Source organism: Tachysurus vachellii, chromosome 5 (genome assembly GCF_030014155.1).
Source record: "Tachysurus vachellii isolate PV-2020 chromosome 5, HZAU_Pvac_v1, whole genome shotgun sequence".
Taxonomy (NCBI): Eukaryota; Metazoa; Chordata; class Actinopteri; order Siluriformes; family Bagridae; genus Tachysurus; species Tachysurus vachellii.
In genome coordinates, this window is record NC_083464.1 from 22,833,481 (window position 1) to 22,855,750 (window position 22,270).

The 22,270-nt window shown below is 39.0% G+C and overlaps 2 protein-coding genes across 4 annotated transcripts; one reads left to right on the forward strand and one right to left on the reverse strand.

Annotated features, from left to right (window-relative positions):
* Positions 1 to 1,064: 1,064 nt before the first annotated feature.
* Positions 1,065 to 16,266, reverse strand: flcn (folliculin). Of its 2 annotated transcripts, none has more exons than XM_060870524.1 (13): positions 16,117 to 16,266; positions 15,946 to 16,023; positions 15,525 to 15,734; positions 15,216 to 15,362; positions 14,821 to 15,042; positions 14,024 to 14,181; positions 13,804 to 13,895; positions 5,116 to 5,270; positions 4,913 to 5,026; positions 4,540 to 4,663; positions 2,647 to 2,772; positions 2,443 to 2,545; positions 1,065 to 2,190 (listed from the first exon to the last, which is right to left on the reverse strand). In XM_060870524.1, the coding sequence occupies exons 3-13, from the start codon at positions 15,732 to 15,734 to the stop codon at positions 1,983 to 1,985; spliced, it is 1,659 nt and encodes a 552-aa protein (XP_060726507.1). In that variant the 5' UTR covers positions 15,946 to 16,023; positions 16,117 to 16,266; the 3' UTR covers positions 1,065 to 1,982. The 2 variants fall into 2 exon arrangements, with proteins under 2 accessions (XP_060726507.1, XP_060726508.1); XM_060870525.1 differs by having other exon boundaries at positions 15,946 to 15,969; positions 16,117 to 16,240.
* Positions 16,267 to 16,546: 280 nt separating this feature from the next.
* On the forward strand, positions 16,547 to 22,140 carry leng9 (leukocyte receptor cluster (LRC) member 9). 2 transcript variants are annotated; one of them, XM_060870526.1, is made up of 6 exons: positions 16,547 to 16,895; positions 18,624 to 18,723; positions 19,114 to 19,235; positions 19,327 to 19,484; positions 19,574 to 19,742; positions 20,018 to 22,140. In XM_060870526.1, exons 1-6 carry the CDS (start codon positions 16,853 to 16,855, stop codon positions 20,938 to 20,940), a joined length of 1,515 nt encoding a protein of 504 aa, XP_060726509.1. In that variant the 5' UTR covers positions 16,547 to 16,852; the 3' UTR covers positions 20,941 to 22,140. The 2 variants fall into 2 exon arrangements, with proteins under 2 accessions (XP_060726509.1, XP_060726510.1); XM_060870527.1 differs by having other exon boundaries at positions 16,549 to 16,895; positions 19,117 to 19,235.
* Positions 22,141 to 22,270: the final 130 nt, after the last annotated feature.

Below are 22,270 nucleotides of genomic sequence, written 5' to 3' on the forward strand. Positions count from 1 at the left end.
TATCATTTTTTCAATCTGTGATCAAAGTTTTTAGGTTTCCTCTAAAAGCTAATTAAAGGTTGATTACATGCAACTTCCCAGGTTCAAGATACAATGCATTCTAAAGGTATGTGATGTGGTAGCCAAGTGGTTAAAGTGTTGGACTACTGATTGGAAGGTCATGAGTTTGAATCCCAGGTATGCCATGGCTGGCTCTTTTCTTGAATTTATATAAGTCACTCTGGATAAGGGTGTGTCCTAAATGACTGAAATGTGAATGTACATGAAATGTGACCATGATTGGTACCAATTCAGTGACAATAAAATCCCCATTACCTTACATAAAAGTTAAAGGAGATGAAAGAAAGGTTCAAGTAGAACCTAATGATGCACCTTTATCCATTATCCAACAGAAAATTCTTAAGCACCCCTATATCCAGCTTATACTAAAAGTAAATATCTGTGTTACTTTCCCACACATGAATTACTTTTATGATATGGCTGGATAATTTCATCAGGAAACATATCTAAGGGAGGTGAAAAGGAATGTCAGGGCAGTCAGCCAAAAAAAATTGCAAATGACTATGAAGTAGTCTGTATACTGGAAATGATTTATTAGTGTATTAGGTCACTGATATATACGGTTTACACCCACTGTTAGCTGTTACCACCAATGACCTGCATTTACATTCATTTATACTGTTTAAAAACACATTAGTACATTTGCCTCACAATTCTGAGAATGGGGTTCAATTCTTGCCTTACCACCTTATTTTTTTGTTCTCCCTGTCCTCTGTGGGTTTCTTTCCAGATAGATATACATCATAGACATGTCTTGGCATTTCTAAATTGTCTGTAGTGTGATTATGCTTCCAGTGTTTCCTTGCGGTGTGCTCCAAATCCCATGGGATAGAGTCCAGGCTCCCGGTACAAGTCAAATACACAAAAGTGCTTACAAATAATTACTGAACACACTGTGGCATCTTTATGAGTTTAGGTATGTCGAAATGGAGGGAGAAGAAATAAGAAAAATTATCCTTTCTATCAACAACACCAAGACAATGTAGATGTGAGGAGTAACAGGATGGTTTCAAATTCAAATGATTTATTTAGCATTTATATTTACAGTAAAAAGCCAAATATTCACAGCAAGTTACAGATTATGACATATTCGTAGTCAACAAAGACATCAGAAAAAGGTGAAAAACAAACGACTCATCTCTGACTAAAACAGTAAAACGCAGACACTGTCCTACTCCGATTGAAATGAGTGCAGATTCTTCATCAAACAGGAGTGATTTTTAAAATCCTGCTACATGACAAACAGCACACACATTTTATAACAAATATTTTCATGCATACTAAATGAGCATAATTTAATGTGTAGTTGTTCTTATAAAATATTACCTGAAACATACTAGATGCATAAATATCTCAAATAAATACGACTTATGTGCTTTAAACAACACAGAATAAATGCAGAAGTGACTGCTCAGTTTAGCAAAATGGATCACTTTTTTAACCTTATTAACATAATACATAATCCAAGCTGTGTGATGATGAAAACTATAATTACAGTAGTCCTAACCCAACGTTTGTAAACAGCACGAGAGCTCAGGTTAAAACGCTGGAAAATGTGCGGCAAGATTATTCATCATGTGCAAGTTATAACATCTGTCTAAAGCATTTTGGTACATTGTGTATTTAGCATTTGGGCCAACAGCAAAGAATGGTACCAAAAAAAAAAAAAGACTTCTGCAATAATTATTTGAGGATTTGAAAATGAATCAGATATTGAGCAGGAAAAGAAATTATATAAACTTGCATGTGAGAGGAATGTGACAGCTGAAGCAAAAGTCCAGGAAGTAGAACAGATTTGTAGGTGGCTACTCTGAGACTTTTAATTTACCTATAAAACGCCATATGTAACGCAAAAACCCTCTGACCCACATGTACACAACGGATACCGTTTTGGAGTGATGTTCATGTTCTCTCTCACATGCTTACTGATTCATGGATCTCTCTCCTCCTCGGACGGCGGTCATTAGATGGCTCTTGTATGTCTTGCTCAGTCCTGTCATCCAGAACTTAAGGAGACGCGTGTTGTCCTCTTCTCCATGACCAGTAGCCCCTAGCAGGGCTAAAACCTTCAGTGTGTCCTCCTTACCTCTTCCATCCACCTTTGAGAACTTAAACAGCACTTTCACTTTACTGGGAAATTAAAGAAGGAAGCAAGAAGACAATGTTAGAAGGCTCATTAAATGGCAGACTTACTAATAGCTTGTGTTATCAGCAGTGAACCTACATCACTGCATTCAGCTTATGAACATTTTTCTAAGTAAAAAGAAACACTTAGGAACATTAAAAACTCTAAGAAACATTTTTAAAAGGTTAACTTAAAAGTCTAGCATAATATAAGTAAAAGCCATTGATATAAAGAGTTAAAGTTAGAGCTGCACTGACTTCATCCACTCCTCCTTTAGACAGAGCAAGCAGTGAGACACCACCTCCACAGACAAATTCTCATTAGCTAATGCCAGCTCGATCTTATTCAATAGCAACGGTCCTGCAGATTTCAAATAGAAGAAAAAGAGACAATATGTCATGCCATTGCATGAGCTTCAGATGTGTTTGTGTGCAAATTGTTTATATTTGATCAGTTTTCACCTTTGTCTGTTGGTTGTGTATTTGCACTGCTGATATTGAACTGGTACATTGAAAGGATGTCACTATTGTACGCAGGATACGCATTGCCCCTTTCCACGTTCAGCACCTCTACCAACACCATGTACTCTGAAAGAGAGGGAATACAGTCAAACATTAACAAGTACACTGGCTATAGACCTTGTTTTACGTGTCACTGTGTAACCGCTGATGACAAATCCTATAAAAAAGTATTGCATTTTTACAAGTGAGGTAGAATCTACGCTTAATTATGAACACAGCAGTGGCTTTCAATCAATCAGCTGTATTAAACGCAACATTCCACATGATGTTATAAATTCTCATGAATATAAATATTTACCATTCGGAGCATCACTGCTAATTTTTTTGCCCCTACAGAATTCTCCCCAGTTCAGTCATCTGCTAAATCCGAAGCCCCAGACTGTTCTCGCTGATCATACAACGGATGATGGAAAATAAAACGATGGAAAATAAAAGCTAAAGGAAAGAGGTAATACACCTGATTGCCAAAAATATTCTCAGCAATTAATTAAGGTGTCGATAGCCACTAGGCAACATCACGTACCTTTAGAATGTATTGTATCTTGAACCTGGGAAGTTGCATGTGATCTACCTTTAATTAGCTTTTAGAGGAAACCTAAAATTCGGCTCAGGTACTTGTTCAGTCTCTTGTCATTTCAAGACTGCACTACTGCAAAGCACTGCTGGCAGGTCTACCTATGAAAGCAATTCATCCTCTGCAAATGATCCAAAATGCAGCTACATGGCTTGTTTTCAACCTGCCTAAGTTCTCGCATACTACCCTGCTGCTGCGATCCCTCCACTGGCTTCTGGTAGCTGCACACATCAGATTCAAAACACTGATGCTGGCCTACAAAGCCAAAAATGGACCAGCTCCCTCTTACCTCAAAGCCCTCATCACTCCTCACACTGCAACTCGCACCCTCAGATCTACCAGCACTGCTCGACTGGTTCCACCAGACAAAACATAAAGGTTTTGAACAAACATATCCACTCAAATCTGAAGACAGCATCCCTGAGACAGCTTTCTCAGGTCTGAGGAAAGTAGCCCTATACATCCTGACCATGTTTGGCTCTACATACAACTGCGAGGCAGCTTTCTCTACAATGAACATAATCAAAACTAAATATGGTTCCAGGGTCACTAATGAGCACCTCCACATGTGTATGAGAATGGCCCTGACTCCATTCAAGCCCAGGATTAAAATCCTGCCAAGCCAAGCTAGAGCTCAGTTCTCTCACTGAGATATAAAAGGGAAAGTTAAGCACTTTATTTAAACACACAATTTTCACATTTTATTTATTTTCTCTTATTTTGAAATGTAGCCCTACTTTTATTCATTTAATGAGAGAACATTATACATATCTACAGTCATACATATGTTCAGATCTATGTTATGTGACAATAAATATTGTCAAAAAGTTTTTGAATTGTACTGCATTCATTTGATTTGACAGTCAGGTATTGATTGCTTGCAGATGTTGATACAACTACTAGGCTACATAAATATTTATCACACTAACTAGTTAGACATTATGATCTTCTGGACCTTTGCTTCAAGAAATTTTCTCTTACTGGACCTATTTCAATTTTAGTTGAATACCTCTGCTCTAGGGGTCCGGACAGCTGAGTCCACTGGCTATTTTCAAAACGACGGCTGAAGACCTACTTATATAGTATATATATATATATAAAATCTGAACAGTGTTTTAGACTCATGGTATCTTAAAGTATGTAACCTAATAAACCAGAGTTAATGTATCCAATGATAGAGACTTAAGCACTTTTGTACGTCGCTCTGGATAAGGGCATCTACCAAATGCTGTAAATGTAAATGTAAATACTGGCCATACCTGAGGAAGTGACATGAGCTGGGATTTGCACATCAGGGCTCAGACCGAGGAAATTGCATCGATATGCTTCTTCATACTTTGTACTGTAGGGTACCACACGAACACAGCCTACTGGGAGCAATGCCTGTTGGGGGGAAGAAAAGGCATCCAGAAATCAAAAGAAGTTGTAAATTGGTCTTTTAAATCTGCATCAATAAAGATTCACATTTTGTCTTTAAAATAAACAGTATCTAATGTATCTCTATGAATCCATAATAGTCAAGCAGACCCACAGCAGAACTAAATATGTTGTTGTGACCTATGCATTTCAAATGGCAAGTCTTGTTTGGAAATGCTTAGCACTGATTTAATATTTAAATGATTGTTAACTCACCTTGAGCATGCTAAAAGCTGACTGGATGAGACCACAGTCCTGCCCTCTCCATATGACTTGGTTTCCCATTAGCACATGCCATGCAAGCTGTCTGAACTCTGTCGCACCGAGGACCTGCCAATAGATTCAAATAATAATGCATCTTTAAATGGCAACTGAATTAATTCACACAAAACATGAACATGTTTTTAACATGAATCTACCTGACGTAAATGTCTCAGAGATTTGAAATGTGGTCCAAGAGACTCTGTGCCTTTTCCATCATCACCACACAGAAAATCTGTGTCGTGTGTGGTGTCTGAGTGGCTGTCCTGAGCTGTACTTCCGACTCCTTCAGCATTCATTTCCTCTTCTTCTTCTATGGAAAACAGAGAAATCAGAAAATTCAGTCAGTGTATCTGAGCAAGGTAAATGAAATCATGTATGAAAGGCTGAAAGAGACAGCAAAAATGTATCTAGTAAATGTATCTAATAAAGCAAGTGGGTAATGTTTTTTTAATCTACTGAAGGAGCCTAGTAATGTAAATTTTCTTAAATTAAATATTATGACTTGGCAAATCATATGCAGTGTTGGGGCAGGGAGAGTTTACCCTGCACTGGAATTTACATTTGGACTGTGTAAAGCATTTTCATGAGTCCAAATCTGAATCTGAAATCTGTTTTTTAATTCAGTTTCACTGTAAATTTAGCAAAACAACCTAAGAGAAATATGGATGTTGAGATAACTCTTTAATCAGCAAGAAAAAGTCTGTTATGACAAAATAAAGATTCTATGAGAGAACAGGAGTATGAAGAAACATAGAGGAACCAGAGCAGATATCAAATCCACCCTCTTTTACCACCAGAAAGCTGGATTAAGGGTAGTCTTACATACATCTGAACCAACTTTGACTGTGTTTAAGCAACCTATGTTTGGGGATGATATATTTGTCAATGTTGCATCAATAATAAATTGTGTGTGTATGTGTGTGCATATGTGTGTGTACGCACAGAATGGATTCCAGTTCATTTCAGTTAAATTCAATACTAACTTTCAGATTATTCACTTTTCCATGTTCTCTTCCATCCATAATCACTATGGTTTTGATTTGCCATGTGAAAATGTCCGATTTCACAATGACTAAGACAAGAATCATGGTGCCTATGCATATGAGTATACAGTATGGAAACGCCATGCCAGACAATAAATAAATAAATAAATGAACTAATGTATTCTTTCATTATGCATCATTATGCCTGTATCGGCATGCTGCCTGGTGAAACTTACTTTCACTTTAGCACATCTAGGCATCTATGTGACATTTGGCATCTACTCCCTTTGCACTACTTTTTTGCATATGTAGTGTATTATGGTGCAGTGCATAAAATAAGTTAAAATGACTTTAAATAAGAGAATGCAACGTGATGGTGTGCTACAAAGCTGAATCAGCAAATTAAATAAATTAATTAAATCCCTGCTGCTTGCTGAACTAGTGAGATACGGCATGAAGTTTAGAGCATTTATTTTTTCTATGAACAAATTTACATGTCTGTTAGCGATGCCAGATAAACACACATTCAGTCCCATTCAGACAAGTGTTACAGTAACTTGACTCTTAATAGAATACCATTACAGATTTTTGCAATCTTTATATGCTTAATAAATGTTCTCCCAGTCTCAACCAGATTTTTTCAAATAGGCAGAGATATGAATACATGTTTATATATAAGAGATTGCAAGGAAGAGTTTGTAGGCGTAGCTTTAATGGAAGTTACTTTCCACTATGTGTGGGAGTGGAGGATTCAATGTTCATTCAAGTACAAATCTGTCATTCCTTTCTGGTGACCTTTTAATCTTAGCCAGGGTTGTGGAGTATACAGAGTCTGTGTTAGTGAGGCATGAATACATTCAGGATGGGAAGGACCCATGCATGCACAGACACAACACAGGCTAGGAGCAATTTTTTGTGTAGCAAATCCAAATCCCAGCAGGTTCTTGTGTGGTGTGATAAAAACCAGACAGACAAATTGAAATCATGTGAAACTACATATAGACAACTTGTCTGAACCATGGAGCGATATAATTACACACCTTAAGTAAAGTGAGTCAGCAGGCAGTAAATAATTACCTTGACCTGCTTATCACACTATATCTACAACCTCAGAAATCAATATTTTGTTAGTAAAAGTTGAAACTTCCTTTAGGCCAAAACTCAGTGTTCTAAAGTCATTCATGTATAATTTTAATTCTTGTTATTGCAGGTTTACATTTACAGCACTTGGCAGACGCCCTTATCCAGAGCGACATACATAAGTGCTTAAATCTCTAACATTGAATACACTAATGCTGGATTCTCTCTCACTACTTCGTAATGTATGTACCGCTAATACAAGCCCTGTACAGTCAGGTCCATAAATATTTGGACACAAACTTTTTTTTGATTTTAGCTCTATCAATACAGTAAAGCAGTTCAGACTGCTGCTTTTCACCACAGTGACACCATCAGTAAAGGCAAGGAAGCTTGTTCACTGGCCAAGCAATAAGATAAAGTGACAAGCTTTGGATCGTGTGTAGTTCCTTCCCTTTTCCTTACTACTCTCTTTTCAACAAACAGATATAACTTCAAATTTGTCTCATCAGTCTACAGGATGATGCTCCAAAACTAACTTTTTTGATGTTTCTGGCAAACTCTAATGTTGTTTTCATATTTTCCAATGAAACATTCTTTATAAGTACTTACTGTTTTGATTTTTCAGCTTGGTTCACTGGCACTGACAGCTCTTTGGACTTCTTACTGAGCTTTAACAGCTACAGATTCCAAATGCAAACGCCACACACGAAATTAACTTAAAAGTAATTTATATCTGATGACTTGTACTTGATATAATGATGCAACACTTTGTAACAAACACAACTAACACACACATGACCATGAAACATCTAAGCAACCAATTGTCTAACTAGATTTGTAAAGTTCGTCGAGACAAACTTTGATGTTGGCTTTGACGGTGCAAGTATTCGCAAAGGCCGGTGCTTTTTGGAGGCGAGTGGACATAAGGGTCAGTGTTACTTTTGCAGGCAAGTGGACAGAAAGATTGTGAAAGCTACTGGACCGCTAGGGTGCCAATACTTTTGGAGGCGAGCGGACATGAGCATGTGACGTGATCCGAATACCCATGAGGCAGTTCCCCTCATTGTGCTGAGTGTTTTGATATGTCACATGTCCATGTTGTGCAAATTTTTGATTTTGCTTATTCTGGGGGCGGGGCTACACGTGACGTCACGTGACGTGATCCGAATACACGTGAGGCAGCTCCCCTCATTGTGCTGAGTGTTTTGATATGTCACATGTCCATGTTGTGCTAATTTTTGATTTCGCTTATTTTGGGGGCGGGGCTACACGTGACGTCACGTGACCAAAATACACGTGGGGCAGTTCCCCTCATCGTGCTGAGTGTTTTGATATGTCACATGTCCATGTTGTGCAAATTTTTGATTTCGCTTATTTTGGGGGCGGGGCTATACACGTGACGTCACGTGACCAAAATACACGTGAGGCACTTCCCCTCATTGGGCTGAGTGTTTTGATATATGACATGTCCATATTGTGCTCATTTTTGATTTCGCTTATTCTGGGGGCAGGGCTACACGTGACGTCATCAGTATACCCGGTGGGGTGCCAATACTTTTGGCAAAAAGTGGCTACTGAGGGTTTGGACATTTCATGTCAATACTGCAGTCATTATGGGATTCTACTTATTATTATACTGTATAGAACACAGGAGAGAAGCCGTGCCTGAGTTCTGCGCACGCTGCGTGTGTGAAAGCTTAGAGGAATTTTAGTAATTCCCCATTCAAGTCTATGGGACGTTCCATCGTCAACTACGGGAAAACCGAAAGTTCCGTCGGAACTTTGTCCGGAGTAACGTCCTAAAGAACCTGTCCGAGTTTGGTGTAAATCGCTCGAAAACTTGCCAAGTTATAAACCTCCAAAGTTTATAATGGAAGTGGATACGAAAAAAGGCCACTTTGAGCTTCCGTACCGGGAATGCCGGAATTTCCGATCGCTTAGAAAAGTAATAGCAACAAACTTCAGACCAGGGTCTACGACATATCCGAATTTGGTGCATGTGGCTCAAAAGCCCTAGGAGGAGTTACTCTTGATAAATTTGTGGCTAAGAAGAATAATAATAACTAGAATGTACATTTCCTGAAGAAAATGTGAATGGTGCTTGCACGTGGCAAGTTCCCCTCATCGTGCCGAGTGTTTTGATATATGACATGTCCATGTTGTGCTAACTTTTTGATTTCGCTTATTTTGGGGGTGGGTCTACACGTGACGTCACCAAAACACGCGTGAGGCAGTTCCCCTCATCGGGCTGAGTGTTTTGATATATGACATGTCCATGTTGTGCAAAATTTTTGATTTCGCTTATTTTGGGGGCGGGCCTACACGTGACGTCACGTGACTTCACCAAAACACACGTGAGGCAATTCCCCTCATTGGGCTGAGTGTTTTGATATATGACACATCCATGTTGTGCAAAATTTATGATTTCGCTTATTTTGGGGGCGGGGCTACACGTGACATCACGTGAATACCCGGTGGGGTGCCAATACTTTTGGACAAAAGTGGCTACTAAGTGTTTTGACATTTCAAAAGTGACTACTAAGTGTTTTGAAATTTCATGTCAAAACTGCAGTCATTATGGAATTCTACTTAATATTATACTGCATAGAACAGTTTGTTGGGGGCGGGGCTACACATGACGTCACGTGAATACCCGGTTGGGTGCCAATACTTTTGGACAAAAGTGTATTGACTGGGGGCCAATACTTGTGGAAACATTGGATTGATAGTGTGGAGTTGATAGTTACATGTGTTGAGAGTCTCCTTTACATCTACAGAGAGAACAAAAGAATTTTAAGAATTCCCCATTCAAGTCTATGGGAAAAAAAAACCCCTTTGAGCTTCCGTACCGGGAATTCCGGAATTCCGATCGCTTATAAAAGTCATAGCACACCTGTCCTCAACGAGCCGGTCGATTTGACACCTCATTCATGGGTCTAGGACAAAAGCTGCGGGACAAGTTACGCGCCGAAAAAGTGTCCGGAAGAAGAATAATAATAAATATAGCTGCAAGCAGCGATACCGGGGTCAAGCCGATCAGATGCGCTCAGAACATGTCTCTGATGAACCATACCAAGTTTCGTAGCGATATGGCATTGCATGGCGGAGTGCGTGTGTGTGTGTGTGTGTGTGTGTGTGAGAGTGTGTGTGTGTAAATGTGTGTATGTGAGTGTGCGAGTGTGTGTAAATGTGTGTGTAAGTGTGTGTGTTCCTCGTCTGTGTGAGTGTGTGTGTCTGTGTGTGTCTGTGTGAGTGTGTCTGTGTGAGAGTGTGTGTGTGTGTGTGAGTGCATGTGTGTGTCTGTGTGAGTGTGTGTGTGAGTGTGAGTGAGTGTCTGTCTGTGTGTGTTTGTCTGTGTGTGTGTGTGTGAGAGAGTGTGTGTGTGTGTAAATGTGTGTGTATGTGAGTGTGCGAGTGTGTGTGTAAATGTGTGTGTAAGTGTGTGTGTTCCTCGTCTGTGTGTGTTCCTCGTCTGTGTGAGTGTGTGTGTGTGTGTGTGTGTGTGAGTGTCTGTGTGTGTGTGAGAAGGTGTGTGTGTGAGTGTGTGTGTGAGTGTGTGTGTCTGTGTGTGTATGTGTGTCAATGTGTGTGTCAGTGTGTGTGTGTGTTCCTCGTATGTGAAAACATACCTGACAATAAAGTGTGTGTGTGTGTGTGTGAGAGAGAGTGTGTGTGTGAGTGTGTCCGTGTGAGTGTGTCTGTGTGAGTGTGTGTGTGTGTGAGAGAGAGTGTGAGTGAGTGTCTGTCTGTGTGTGTTTGTCTGTGTGTGTGTGTGTGAGAGAGTGTGTGTGTGTAAATGTGTGTGTATGTGAGTGTGCGAGTGTGTGTGTAAATGTGTGTGTAAGTGTGTGTGTTCCTCGTCTGTGTGAGTGTGTGTGTGTGAGTGTCTGTGTGTGTGAGAGGGTGTGTGTGTGAGTGTGTGTGTGAGTGTGTGTGTCTGTGTGTGTATGTGTGTCAATGTGTGTGTGTTCCTCGTATGTGAAAACATACCTGACAATAAAGTGTGTGTGTGTGTGTGAGAGAGAGAGTGTGTGTGTGAGAGAGAGTGTGTGTGTGAGTGTGTCCGTGTGAGTGTGTCCGTGTGAGTGTGTCCGTGTGAGTGTGTGTGAGAGAGTGTGTGTGAGAGAGTGTGTGTGTAAATGTTTGTGTATGTGAGTGTGTGTGTGAGTATGTGAGTGTGCGAGTGTGTGTGTAAGTGTGTGTGTTCCTCGTCTGTGTGAGTGTGTGTGTCTGTGTGAGTGTCTGTGTGTGTCTGTGTGTGTGAGTGTCTGTGTGTGTCTGTGTGTGTGTGAGAGGGTGTGTGTGAGTGTCTGTGTGTGTGTGAGTGTGTGTGTGAGTGTGAGGTGCGTGTGTGTGTCTGTGTGAGTGTGTCTGAGTGTGTGTGAGTGTGTGTGAGTGTGTGTGAGTGTGTGTGTGTGTCTGTCTGTGTGTGTGTGTGAGAGTGTGTGTGTGTGTGAGTATGTGAGTGTGCGAGTGCGAGTATGTTTTCGATTGTGAGTAAGTGTGTGTGTGTAAATGTGTGTGTAAATGTGTGTGTAAGTGTATGTGTGTGTGTGTGTGAGTGTGTGTGTGTGTGAGAGTGTGTGTGTGTGAGAGAGTGTGTGAGTGTGTGTGTGTGTGTGAGAGTGTGTGTGTGAGTGTAAATGTGTGTGTAAGTGTGTGTGTTCCTCGTCTGTGTGTGTCTGTGTGTGTGTCTGTGAGTGTGAGTGGGTGTGTGAGTGTGTCTGTGTGAGTGTGTGTGAGTGTCTGTGTGCGTCTGTGTGTGAGTATGTGAGTGTGCGAGTGTGAGTAAGTGTGTGTGTGTAAATGTGTGTGTAAATGTGTGTGTAAGTGTGTGTGTAAGTGTGTGTGTAAGTGTGTGTGTCCCTCATAAAGACCTTTCTGATTCTGGTTCTGATTCTGATTTTGCAAGAATTTTGCCTAAACATACTTGGCAATAAAGACCTTTGTGATTCTGATTCTGATGTTGCAAGAATTTTGCCTCTAGGCCTTACGATTCAGCACAAAATTGGGTTTTTGGACTGTTGGTGGCGCTAGAGGGTTTGAGCTAGACACACCAAAGTTGCTACAGTAACTTCTAAGACTGGCCTCTACATGTGTGCCAAATTTCATAACTTTCCTACGTACGGTTCTATGGGCTGCCTTTGACTTCAATGACGGACAAAATAATAATAATAATAATAATAATAATAATAATAATAATAATAATAATAAGAAGAAGAAGAAGAAGAAGAAGAAGAAGAAGAAGAAGAAGAAGACTAACGATAACAATAGGTGTCTACGCCCCTTCGGGGCTTGACCCCTAATAATAATAATAATAATAAGTATGCAGAATAACAATAATGATGCTTTTCAAGCACCATTAATAACAATAATAATAAGTATGCAGAATAACAATAATGATGCTTTGCAAGCACCACTAATAATAATAAGTATGCAGAATAACAATAATGATGCTTTTCAAGCACCATTAATAATAATAATAATAATAATAATAATAATAATAATAAGCTTATAAAGGAAATCAGAATGTTGGCTTCTACAAAGCCAACATAATTATGTTAGGACCCTTAAAAGGGGAAGCACATAAAAAGAGTGCTGTAATTCCTACACCTCCAACAAACTAAAGCTGAAACTATGAACTATTGTATAGCTCAGTGTTTATTTCAAATGTCCAAATATCTTTGGAAGTGATTGTTAAACTTCATCCGAACATAAATAACATCCAAGGCTTGACATGCTGAAAACACATTATATAACTAGGGATCCATCTGATGTGAGAAATGAAAAAAGTCAAACTAGTTATTTTCTACATATTTCCAAATAAAGTGCCTCATTCAGAAATCTCTGAGTAAAGCTGGGTTTAAATATTTGCTTAAGCCAAATTAAACTAAATGTTTACAGAACACACTGTGTATACAGAAGATTCCTAAATGCTGCTTTTCTTCTTATTTGCCACAGTTGTTGTTGATGAATTTCTCTGAGGCAGAAGCTGAAGTAGTTATTATTCATATCCATAGGAAAATATTATATAGCAGCATACCCAGGTGAATCACAGCATCCAAAAAGGCCAAAATACAAAAGAAATATTATAGACATGAGGTCTGTATCATCCAACCAGGGGAGGCAAAACCATGACAAAGCTTTTTAAAATTAACCACATGACATGGCAAAAAGGGAACCGACTTATTAGTCACCTTTCATCCTCCAGGGAAAATCTTTTGCATCATATGATAACTCTTCCTGTAAGATCAGCTCTGATATTTGAACCGCATTAGTGTACATCAACCATCTGCTCAGACTAGCGTGTCCTCCATTTATCATCTCATCTTAACTGATATATTAATTTAAATAGTAAAAGATAGACATTTGTATGCATATATGGAATAAATGTGACTTGAACTTGACAACATAATCCATACATAAATATACAGTAACTCACAGCAAATGATAAGATTTAAAGCTGAATATTCGAAGTTCATCTTCTCATGTCTACGTTTTTTTTTTAATTTATAGGAATTTAATAAATACCAATTTATTTTATGCAAATGCTCATATGAGCAATGTATCCATAAAGCTGTTCGTATCCATCTTGATTAATTCATTTCTGTTCCCCATTGTAAATCAAGCCAATAAAACAATTGTTTATATTCACAAGCTGTATTTGTTTTTATAAGAAAATCACTTTCATCACCTTATTTCAATATAGGTCCTGTACCCAATATCAGGGTTATAACTCAGGGTATATTTGAGCACATCTCACCAGAACAGGACCTTTACCTGTTTGTCTTTCAATGAGGACGAGTGTATCTTCAGTAGGTGCTCCCTCAAGTAGTTTTTCAGTCAGTCGGCTCCCACACGCGTTTAGCAGCCTGCATGATGTACAAACATTAGGCTCAACATTGCATTCACCCTGCCACTGATTTACACAGGTCAGTAAAGTAAATCAAGTGTCCATGTTGTGAGCTGTTTGTGTCAGTTGTTTTTGTGTATGTCCTACCAACTGAAAGAAGTATGCAGGCTGGCCCACAGGTTGGGATGCTGGGTAAGAGAAGTTAGAGAGCGAGCTGCATTGCCGTTGCGTTGATGAGGAAAGCCTGCTGGTGAAAAAATCCGTTCTGCTCTCTGCGGGCATACCACCTGCTCACTTTCAAACACCTGAAATTAAAGAGTAAAACAGATACCGAGTCAGTCATCTTTTGCTTTAGACATAAATTCTTCTTCATTTAATGCGTTCATGTGCATTACAGGCTAAATTTTTAGTTTGTTTAGTCTTGTATTGTTTGTTTTGTCTTGTATAGTCCAAGCTAAATGTAAAGTATACTGTTATTTATGTCTGTACATGTTTACATGACATTTACAGACATATTACATGTTTGTCAACTGTGTGATTCTGAATCCTTGTGTGTTTGATTCTGATTTTGTTGATGGGAGAGATCAGAGGAGAAAGGCTAGCCAGATTCAAGCAGAGTGGGAGGCAATGGCAGCTCAAATAAACACTCTTAAATAAACATTCTATTGAGGCAGGTGGACCACCACAGCAACAGACCACATCATGTCTCAATTCTGACAAACAAGAACATGAATTAAAGCCTCCAGTGGGCATGGACTTACTGAAACTGGACAGCTGAATTGAATTGAAGCTCAGGTGGTGTTTTTCTAATCTTACTGACACATTTTGTGTCTCTTTGAACTGTAATTAATAAATTGCACTTTAATTTTGTTATAAGTCAGGTGGTTTTGTTTTAATCATAGCCCTTTGCTTTTGTGGGTTTACTGGGATTGGACTTCTGCTACCTGGAGTGCTGTGCTCTGCAGACTCTGGATGGTGATTTTGAGGTGGCGCAACAGGAAAGGCCAGGAGTTGATGAGGTAGATTCTGTCCATGGCCACTATAATGATGCTGTACCAACGCTGAAAGCCACGAGCCAGGCTGTCTTTGATGAAGAACGTGTGTGAGAACACAAAGCCATGCTGCTCATCCCCAAAGAAGATGGGTCCTTCTCTACCTGGACACACCTGTAAAAAAAAGCACCAGTGTTTATATTCAGACCAAACTGATTTAACACATTTTTCTTGGAGAAAGGAATCTTTTTTGTTCTATACATGTATATGAATCTAAATGTGGTGTCCTGAAAAATCACAAAAAACTTATTTCCCCATAAAACACACACACACAATAAAGTACTCACCTCACAGCTCAGACTGCGCACACAAGCCTGACGCACCATGCTGAACAGCTGTGGCTGTCGTGGATGCTGATGACTAAGGAAGCGAATCCCGGTCTCACTGTCCACACTCACAAAACCGGGGTGAGAAGCAGGTAGGGAGCGACAGCCCTTAGTATACAAGAGATTAAAAGACATCAGACACCAAAACAGAAACGGAGAGAGAACATAGGATCATACCTAAGCAGAAAAATGAAGCTGTTTATCAATTCAACTGCTCTTCTTCTGTCACTTGACAAACGCATTTAAAATGAGCACTACTATAGTTCAGACCTCGCACATGTCAGCTCTGTGTGTGTCTGAGCCATTGGCCTTCATGGTGAGTCCTTCTCCATCACGGTCTCCTTCAGGTTCTCGATCAGGCATCATCGCTGATCCATGCTGAGGAGGTGAAGGCGATGGCGGATGAACAGCTTCGGTGCAAAACAGAGTCCGAGGCCCGTGAAGTTCGCAGAAGTGGCAAAGGGCAACTAATGCGTTCATCTGTAAATATTTCATTAAGGTTTGGAGATAAGATGAGAAATAATGTCTGAGTTTCAAAATTCATTTAAATTAAAGGTTAATATAAATTCGACCTAAGCATATTATGTAATATTATACAGTACGTGATGGATTTAGAACGGATACATCTAGTGAAGAAATGGAATGTATATTTATATATATTTAAGGTATATTTAACGTATATATTACTCACCTTTTCAGTCTTCTTGATGGTCACCTACTTGACAGAGGTCTGACTTATTGAGAGTCTTAACACATTTTCACTTTTCAGCTACAATCATGAGTTAAAACACACAAAAACCTTCAGTTCAGCAGGTTAGTAAGAAGTACTTCCGAAATATCCTCCATAGATCAGAACACCTACCTTAAACAAACTCTTTGTATTTTATTAGTTAGGCTGTTCTACGTGTTATTGTGTCGCTCCGGCTCAAAGTCCAGCATTTTGGCATGTTATAAACAATCGTGTTTGATTTGACTCGCAGCCCTTCTTGTCTTTCCGCTGATCACGTGGTTGAAAGTCACGCGCTATGTTTATAACAACGAGCGCGTGACCAGCCGCGTGCTGATATAGAACGGGTTGTGAATGCGATAGAATTCCGTCGACCTTTTTTTTTTTTTCTCATTTATTTATTTATTTATTTATGTTTACGAAATTTACGCAGTATGTTCAAACTGATTCGGAACCAACCGTGATGGTCTGAATGCGTTGGCTTTAATAATAATTTAAAAAAATTTGTTTAAACAAAACTACAATTCCCATACGCAGGGCGTGTGACGTCATGTGACGCACACGGAAGTAACCATGTGTTCATGTGAGTCCTGTAACATAACGTGTAGCTTGGCGACACCCTGTAATGGTGTCCTCCCAGGAATGACAGTGTGAACAGGGTACAATGCAAACAGGATGATGTCATGACGGCACATTTTACTAAAGCCGTTCACATCTACTTCCTCATTGCCACTTCACCCTTTCAGATAAGCTCGCTGTCTTTTCTTTTTAACCTTACTAAAGGCAAAGCTCTCGAAGCCTTTTACATCTACAGCTGTTGTAATTGAACATTTCAAGAAGTCATCATTGTTTTTAAGTTTACAAATTTATTATGGAGCCCAATGAAGACAAGCCAACAGGAGAAACACAAGCAGGTATTTATTTACACCTTTCATAATTATAGCACGTGTAAAGAACTGTTGTGTGATTGTACTCAGAATAGTGGTTAAGGTGTTGGACTACTGATCAGAAGGTTATGAGTTCGAATCCCATGTCCATCAGGCTGCTGCTGCTGCTGGGTCCCTGAGCAAGGCCCTTTACCCTCAATTGCTCAGTTGTATGAATAAAATTGAATAAAGTTGTAAGTCACTGTGGATAAGGGTGTCTGCTAAATGTATATGAAGACATGTTGTCAATGATTTTTGTAACCCCAAAACATCATTTTTTTTGTTATGAAGACATGTTGTCATTGATTTTTGTAACCCCAGAACATCAGTTTTTTTGTTATGAAGACATGTTGTTAATGATTTTTGTAACCCCAAAACATGAGTTTTATTTTTTGTTGTTGTACTCTGGGCAAAAATGGCACTTCCTATATGTTTTTGATGTGAGTGAAACCCGATACATAGGTGAGTAGCTTGTAAAGAAGTGACGCACCCTTCTCTGACTCACACAGATTTATGGTTATTATTACAGTTTTTTAAAAAGAACCAGAAATGTATTATAATCTACAGACACACTTGAAATGGAAAGCAGGAGAACTCCTCTTAAAAGAGTGCAGAGTTTTTAGATCAGATATATTCTTTTTTTAAGTATTTTTTAACTAAACCTTTATCATTTAGAGAAGCTTTGCTAAATAGGAAAATGTGGCGAGGTAAAAGGTTCAAAGGTTGAAATATGAAAAGAAAGCTGTCATTTTCCTTTTTACAGTACATTTAACTAGTTACATGTCTGATGTGCCACATTTACATCCATCATTCTTGTAACTACATTTTTTTCTTATTTGATTTTATTTACAGAACAATTCCTAGTATCCAGAAATAATAAAGATAACTAGATGACATATATCGAATAAGATGACAATAAATAACTAATAAATAATAAAGAAGCAAAGCAATAATAATACGTTCAAAGTAATGTTTTAAATAATTAGTATTTTCTTTTAGCAAGTGTAGTCTAAAGCAAGAGCTCCCTCTCTGTGGAAATAAGCCTGCTTACTTTTGTAGGTAATTCATTCATTTATTATGGTTTCACCATGTTGTTCTAGGGATACTTCTTATTCTTATTTTTATTATCCTGCCCTGAAACTGACCAAAAGATATGGGCTGGAGACTGAGGGAATGTAGACCTCCAAGGGGCTCTCTATAATATCAGCCTCACAGTGGCACTATAGTTGTCAAAAAATGAATAAATAAATAAAAACTTGTTACTTTGTTACAGAGTACTTTTATATCAATAGGATGCTTGGCTTACGAACAAAACGCATATATCCAATTTAATTTTTAGCTATTTGATATATTTTTTTTAAACCTTACTTTTAAGAACTTAAATTGTGTGTTATGATGCTGTATTTTACAGCATCTTAAATTGGGGTATTGTGAAAATCTGCAATTGTCTTGTTATGTCTCACATTTAAGGGATTACATGTATGCTACATTATATGTTATCTTTTTATGGATGCACTTAGTTATTTGCAGCTGTATTGAGTGAATTTGAAACTGGTTTAAATAGTTTGCTAATATTTTACTAGTCTGTAGTTATAGCTACTAATTTATTGATGCAGGATGAAAAGGAGTTTTTAATTTAAAAAAAAATGTATGTGTTATTGATTTATGACAGAATGCTAAATCCATAAAAACAAATCTGTTATCGTTCTCAATCAGATCCTGATGCATCTAAACAAGACCATGCAGACCTTGACATCTGCAAGTATTTCCTGAGGGGCAAGTGTCATTTTGGAGATAGATGTCGCCTGTCTCATAGGTTTGTCTGCCACTATATCACTGGACATATTGTCACTTATTGTAATTACTGATGTGGATGTTGAACCTAGATTGTCATGCTGGACTTTGAACCGGAGCGATACAATAACACGTAGAAAAGACTAATAAAATACAAAGAGTTTGTTTAGATAGGTGTTCTGTACTAGCGACTTATCGTTCTTATCTATAGAGAATACATTGTCATAGAGATGTTCTTTCCTATACTGTTTTGTAGTAGAGTTTTTATGCAGCAGGTGGCATAGTTTCTATAGCATTTTGCTTGGTAAAAGCTAAAAGGTTTGATAGAGCCTAATCGTCTGAACCACACTAAGTGAATAATGCACCATCCAATCCTTTCTGTTTTGTTTCCCCCTTCCCATATTTTTTAAAGTAGTGCATCTACATCTGCAACTTGTCATAAATCAGAAGAAACAGAAGAGAAAGGATGCAAGAAACGTAAAACCAGAAGAAAGTCAGGCAAATCATACAAGGCCCAAGATGATGAAAGCAACGGTGTGTTATATGAACTGTCAGCATACTTATTCTTGAACTGTAACACATTATTACTGAAAAATCTCATTTACTTTTTATTTTTATTTTCAAGGGCCTCAGAAGAGGCAGCGAATGCGCACAGCAGATGATGTCATCTCCAGGATACTGTGGGATAACTCTGTGGACCCAGCGGACTTTATAGTGGGCCACTTGGACCGCTTTCTGGGAGTTCTGGAACGCCCTTTCTGTGACTTCTCATGGGACACTCAGGTGCAGGATACACTTTCTAATTATTCAGATCAGATATAAAGACCTTGCATATCCACTGTCTAATCACTTGCGGTATTCTATCTTCACAGGTGTGTGACTGTGACTATTCAGAGGAAATGGCTATTCCTCGTCACAGGATCCAGTACTTTAGCTATAAAGGCCAGCGTGTGTGGGACAGAGACAGTCGAACTGACCATGTGTTTGGCTCCACAGGGCAGTCAGTTATGTCCCCATTTGATACGGGGGATCAACCACAAGGTGAGACTCAAAGACTTTTTATGCCACGCTTGAATCATATTACGCATTACACTCACTGTTCTATCTAATCATGCTGGTGTTAAGCAATGTATATTTATATCAGTTCAAATTAATATCATTTTCAGCAGTTCATTAGTGCAGCCTCATTCACCCTGCTGTCTAATCACTGTGTTAAACGATGCATATTTAATGTGTCTTTTTATGAAATGTTGTCTAATGTTGATCCTTAATGTTTGTTCCCTTTGGTCTCATTACTAAAATTACACAATTCATAGAAATTGCTGCTCCACACACAGCAGAAGATGAGGAAGGATTGTCTGTCGATAAAAACGAGCAGGGTTCCGTAAACCACAGCTTAATGGAAGCTGCAGACCAAGAAACTCTTGGTGATGCTGAAGAAACGTCAGACTGTAGCCCAAATATACAAATGGACAAAGGCTGTGAGGAGGCAGATCTAGCTCAGCAGGCAGAGGGACTATCCATCTCACCCGGAAAAGAACATATCACAAAACAGGATGAATGGATAGACAGCTGGGACAAGCAGGAAGGGAAGGATGAAGAGGCAGAGCATGTGCAGCCCTTACCTCAAGAGCCACGCCCAGGCCGCCAACGACGTAAACCCACTCATTTCATTTGCTTCCGTGTGGACTCACCTGCAGCCTTGCGGGCTTTCCATCTTGTCCAGAGGAAAGTTATGACCCACCTGCCTCAATCAGAGCCATGGTGGGTGAAACCAGAGTCACTGCACATTACTCTATCACTACTCGTTCTTCAAGGCCCCGCGGACGTCTTTGCTGCTAGCGAGCTCCTTCGCTCATTGGTCAAAAACTTCTACAAACCACCCACCTCTGTCTTCTTCACTCCTAGACTGAGGCATTTCAATGGAAAAGTTCTCCATGTAGCCCCTCAGCCACTTTCAGACATCCAGACCCTGAACGCTCCCCTTCAGGAAGCATTCAGGGAGAAAGGTTGGCTACATCGTGACTCACGAAACCCCACCTACCATCTCACGCTAGCTAAAGTAACAGACGTGGAAGAAGAAAGGATATTTGAAGACGTGTGGAAGATTAAACTGGCTAAGGATTTGAACTTTGGGAAACTAACTGTGGGTAATTTGTACCTGTGTGTCAACAGTGTTCCACGCACCGCAGATGGTTTTTATGAGACGGTGTGTTCTGTGCCATGGCCCACTGTATAACAGCAACAAGATTCTTGATTTTTATGAAGAAATAATAGTACGAGTCATTTCTTACATATCAAGCAACAAACAAAAAATCTGGATCTGAGTCTGTATCATAATATCTATGTTTACACAATGTCTAATGTCCATATTTTAATAATGTGTATTTTTAATTAATGATAAGATAATTTAAAGAAACTTGTAATTGATCATTTTTAAATACATCCTTGATAATTTTTGCCATTTTTAAAGGTGCCCTGCCACACGTATTTCATTAGTTTTGTGGTAATGTCTGAAGTTTACCATGGACTCTGTAACTTTCTTTGTGGAAAAAATGCCTTGATTACCTTGTTTCAAGCCATTCTAGTGTGGTATAGAAAGCCTGCAGGAAGACTCAGCTCGATTTTTGCGCCAGTTCTCATGAATATTCAAATGAGCTATGCTGCTTGGCTCCGATTGGCTAACCGCTAGGATATGAGAGCATGACTATTCATTCACCCAGCACAATAAGTAGCCTAGGCTAGAGGAAATTTGTTTACAATCACCTTGAATTGCGGCAGAATGGCTTCTTCACAAGCCCGTTGACGTTCAGCCATCCTTGCCGTATAGGAAACTCACTGAGCTACATGAATTCTGGGGGCGCGGTCTCAAGTGGGAGAGCTCATGAATAGTAATGAGCTCAATCATTACTACGTCACACTGAGCAGCTTTTCCAACTGACCTGATTTCTCCCCTTATTTCTTTTAAGTGGCTAGAACTGACCGGGTTCGTTTTCAAATTCACGACACAACACAAACACATATGGACCTAACACACCAAAAAAATCCAAGTAAAAAGGGTTTTGTGTGGAAGGGCACCTTTAAAAATGTGAGGACAGCATGTGAGGGTATGTTAAAAATTATTATTTAGGAGGGTTTAGGAGTTTGGAGACCTCTCTGATAGTAATACAAATCTACATGTAACTCTGAGAAGAAGGTTTGTAATATTTATTACCTCTTTATTGTGCAGGTTTATCTGATATAGACAACCATAGATTACTCAGCTTGTCACAGTTAATACAGCAATTAATTCAACTGATTTAATTCACAGTCATTTGATTTTGTAATCATATTTATGTCACAGAAGCAATATGTACAAGTTAGGCCTTTCAGATTTATTATAGAAATTACATAAGATGTGTGTTTTCATAAGTTGGCCAATAAATAACATCCTGAAACAGCTGATCTGTCTACATTTCTCCATTGTTATTTTCTTGAAAGCATTGTGTCATGATTAAAATAATCTGCTTAATATTGTGCAACCAAAACAGCTCTGACTTGCCGACGTATAGACTCCACAAGACCTCTAA

Bases quoted from the DNA above. Each gene is read 5' to 3' on its own strand.
- flcn (XM_060870524.1), bottom strand. From the start codon at position 15,734: ATGAACGCATTAGTTGCCCTTTGCCACTTCTGCGAACTTCACGGGCCT. The intron at 15,363-15,524 runs GTCTGAACTATA...TTGTATACTAAG, and splicing joins ACAGAGCTGACATGTGCGAG to GGCTGTCGCTCCCTACCTGC. The intron at 13,896-14,023 runs GTAGGACATACA...TACATCATGCAG, and splicing joins CTGCATACTTCTTTCAGTTG to GCTGCTAAACGCGTGTGGGA.
- leng9 (XM_060870526.1), top strand. From the start codon at position 16,853: ATGGAGCCCAATGAAGACAAGCCAACAGGAGAAACACAAGCAG. The intron at 16,896-18,623 runs GTATTTATTTAC...GTTCTCAATCAG, and splicing joins AACAGGAGAAACACAAGCAG to ATCCTGATGCATCTAAACAA. The intron at 18,724-19,113 runs GTTTGTCTGCCA...TATTTTTTAAAG, and splicing joins AGATGTCGCCTGTCTCATAG to TAGTGCATCTACATCTGCAA.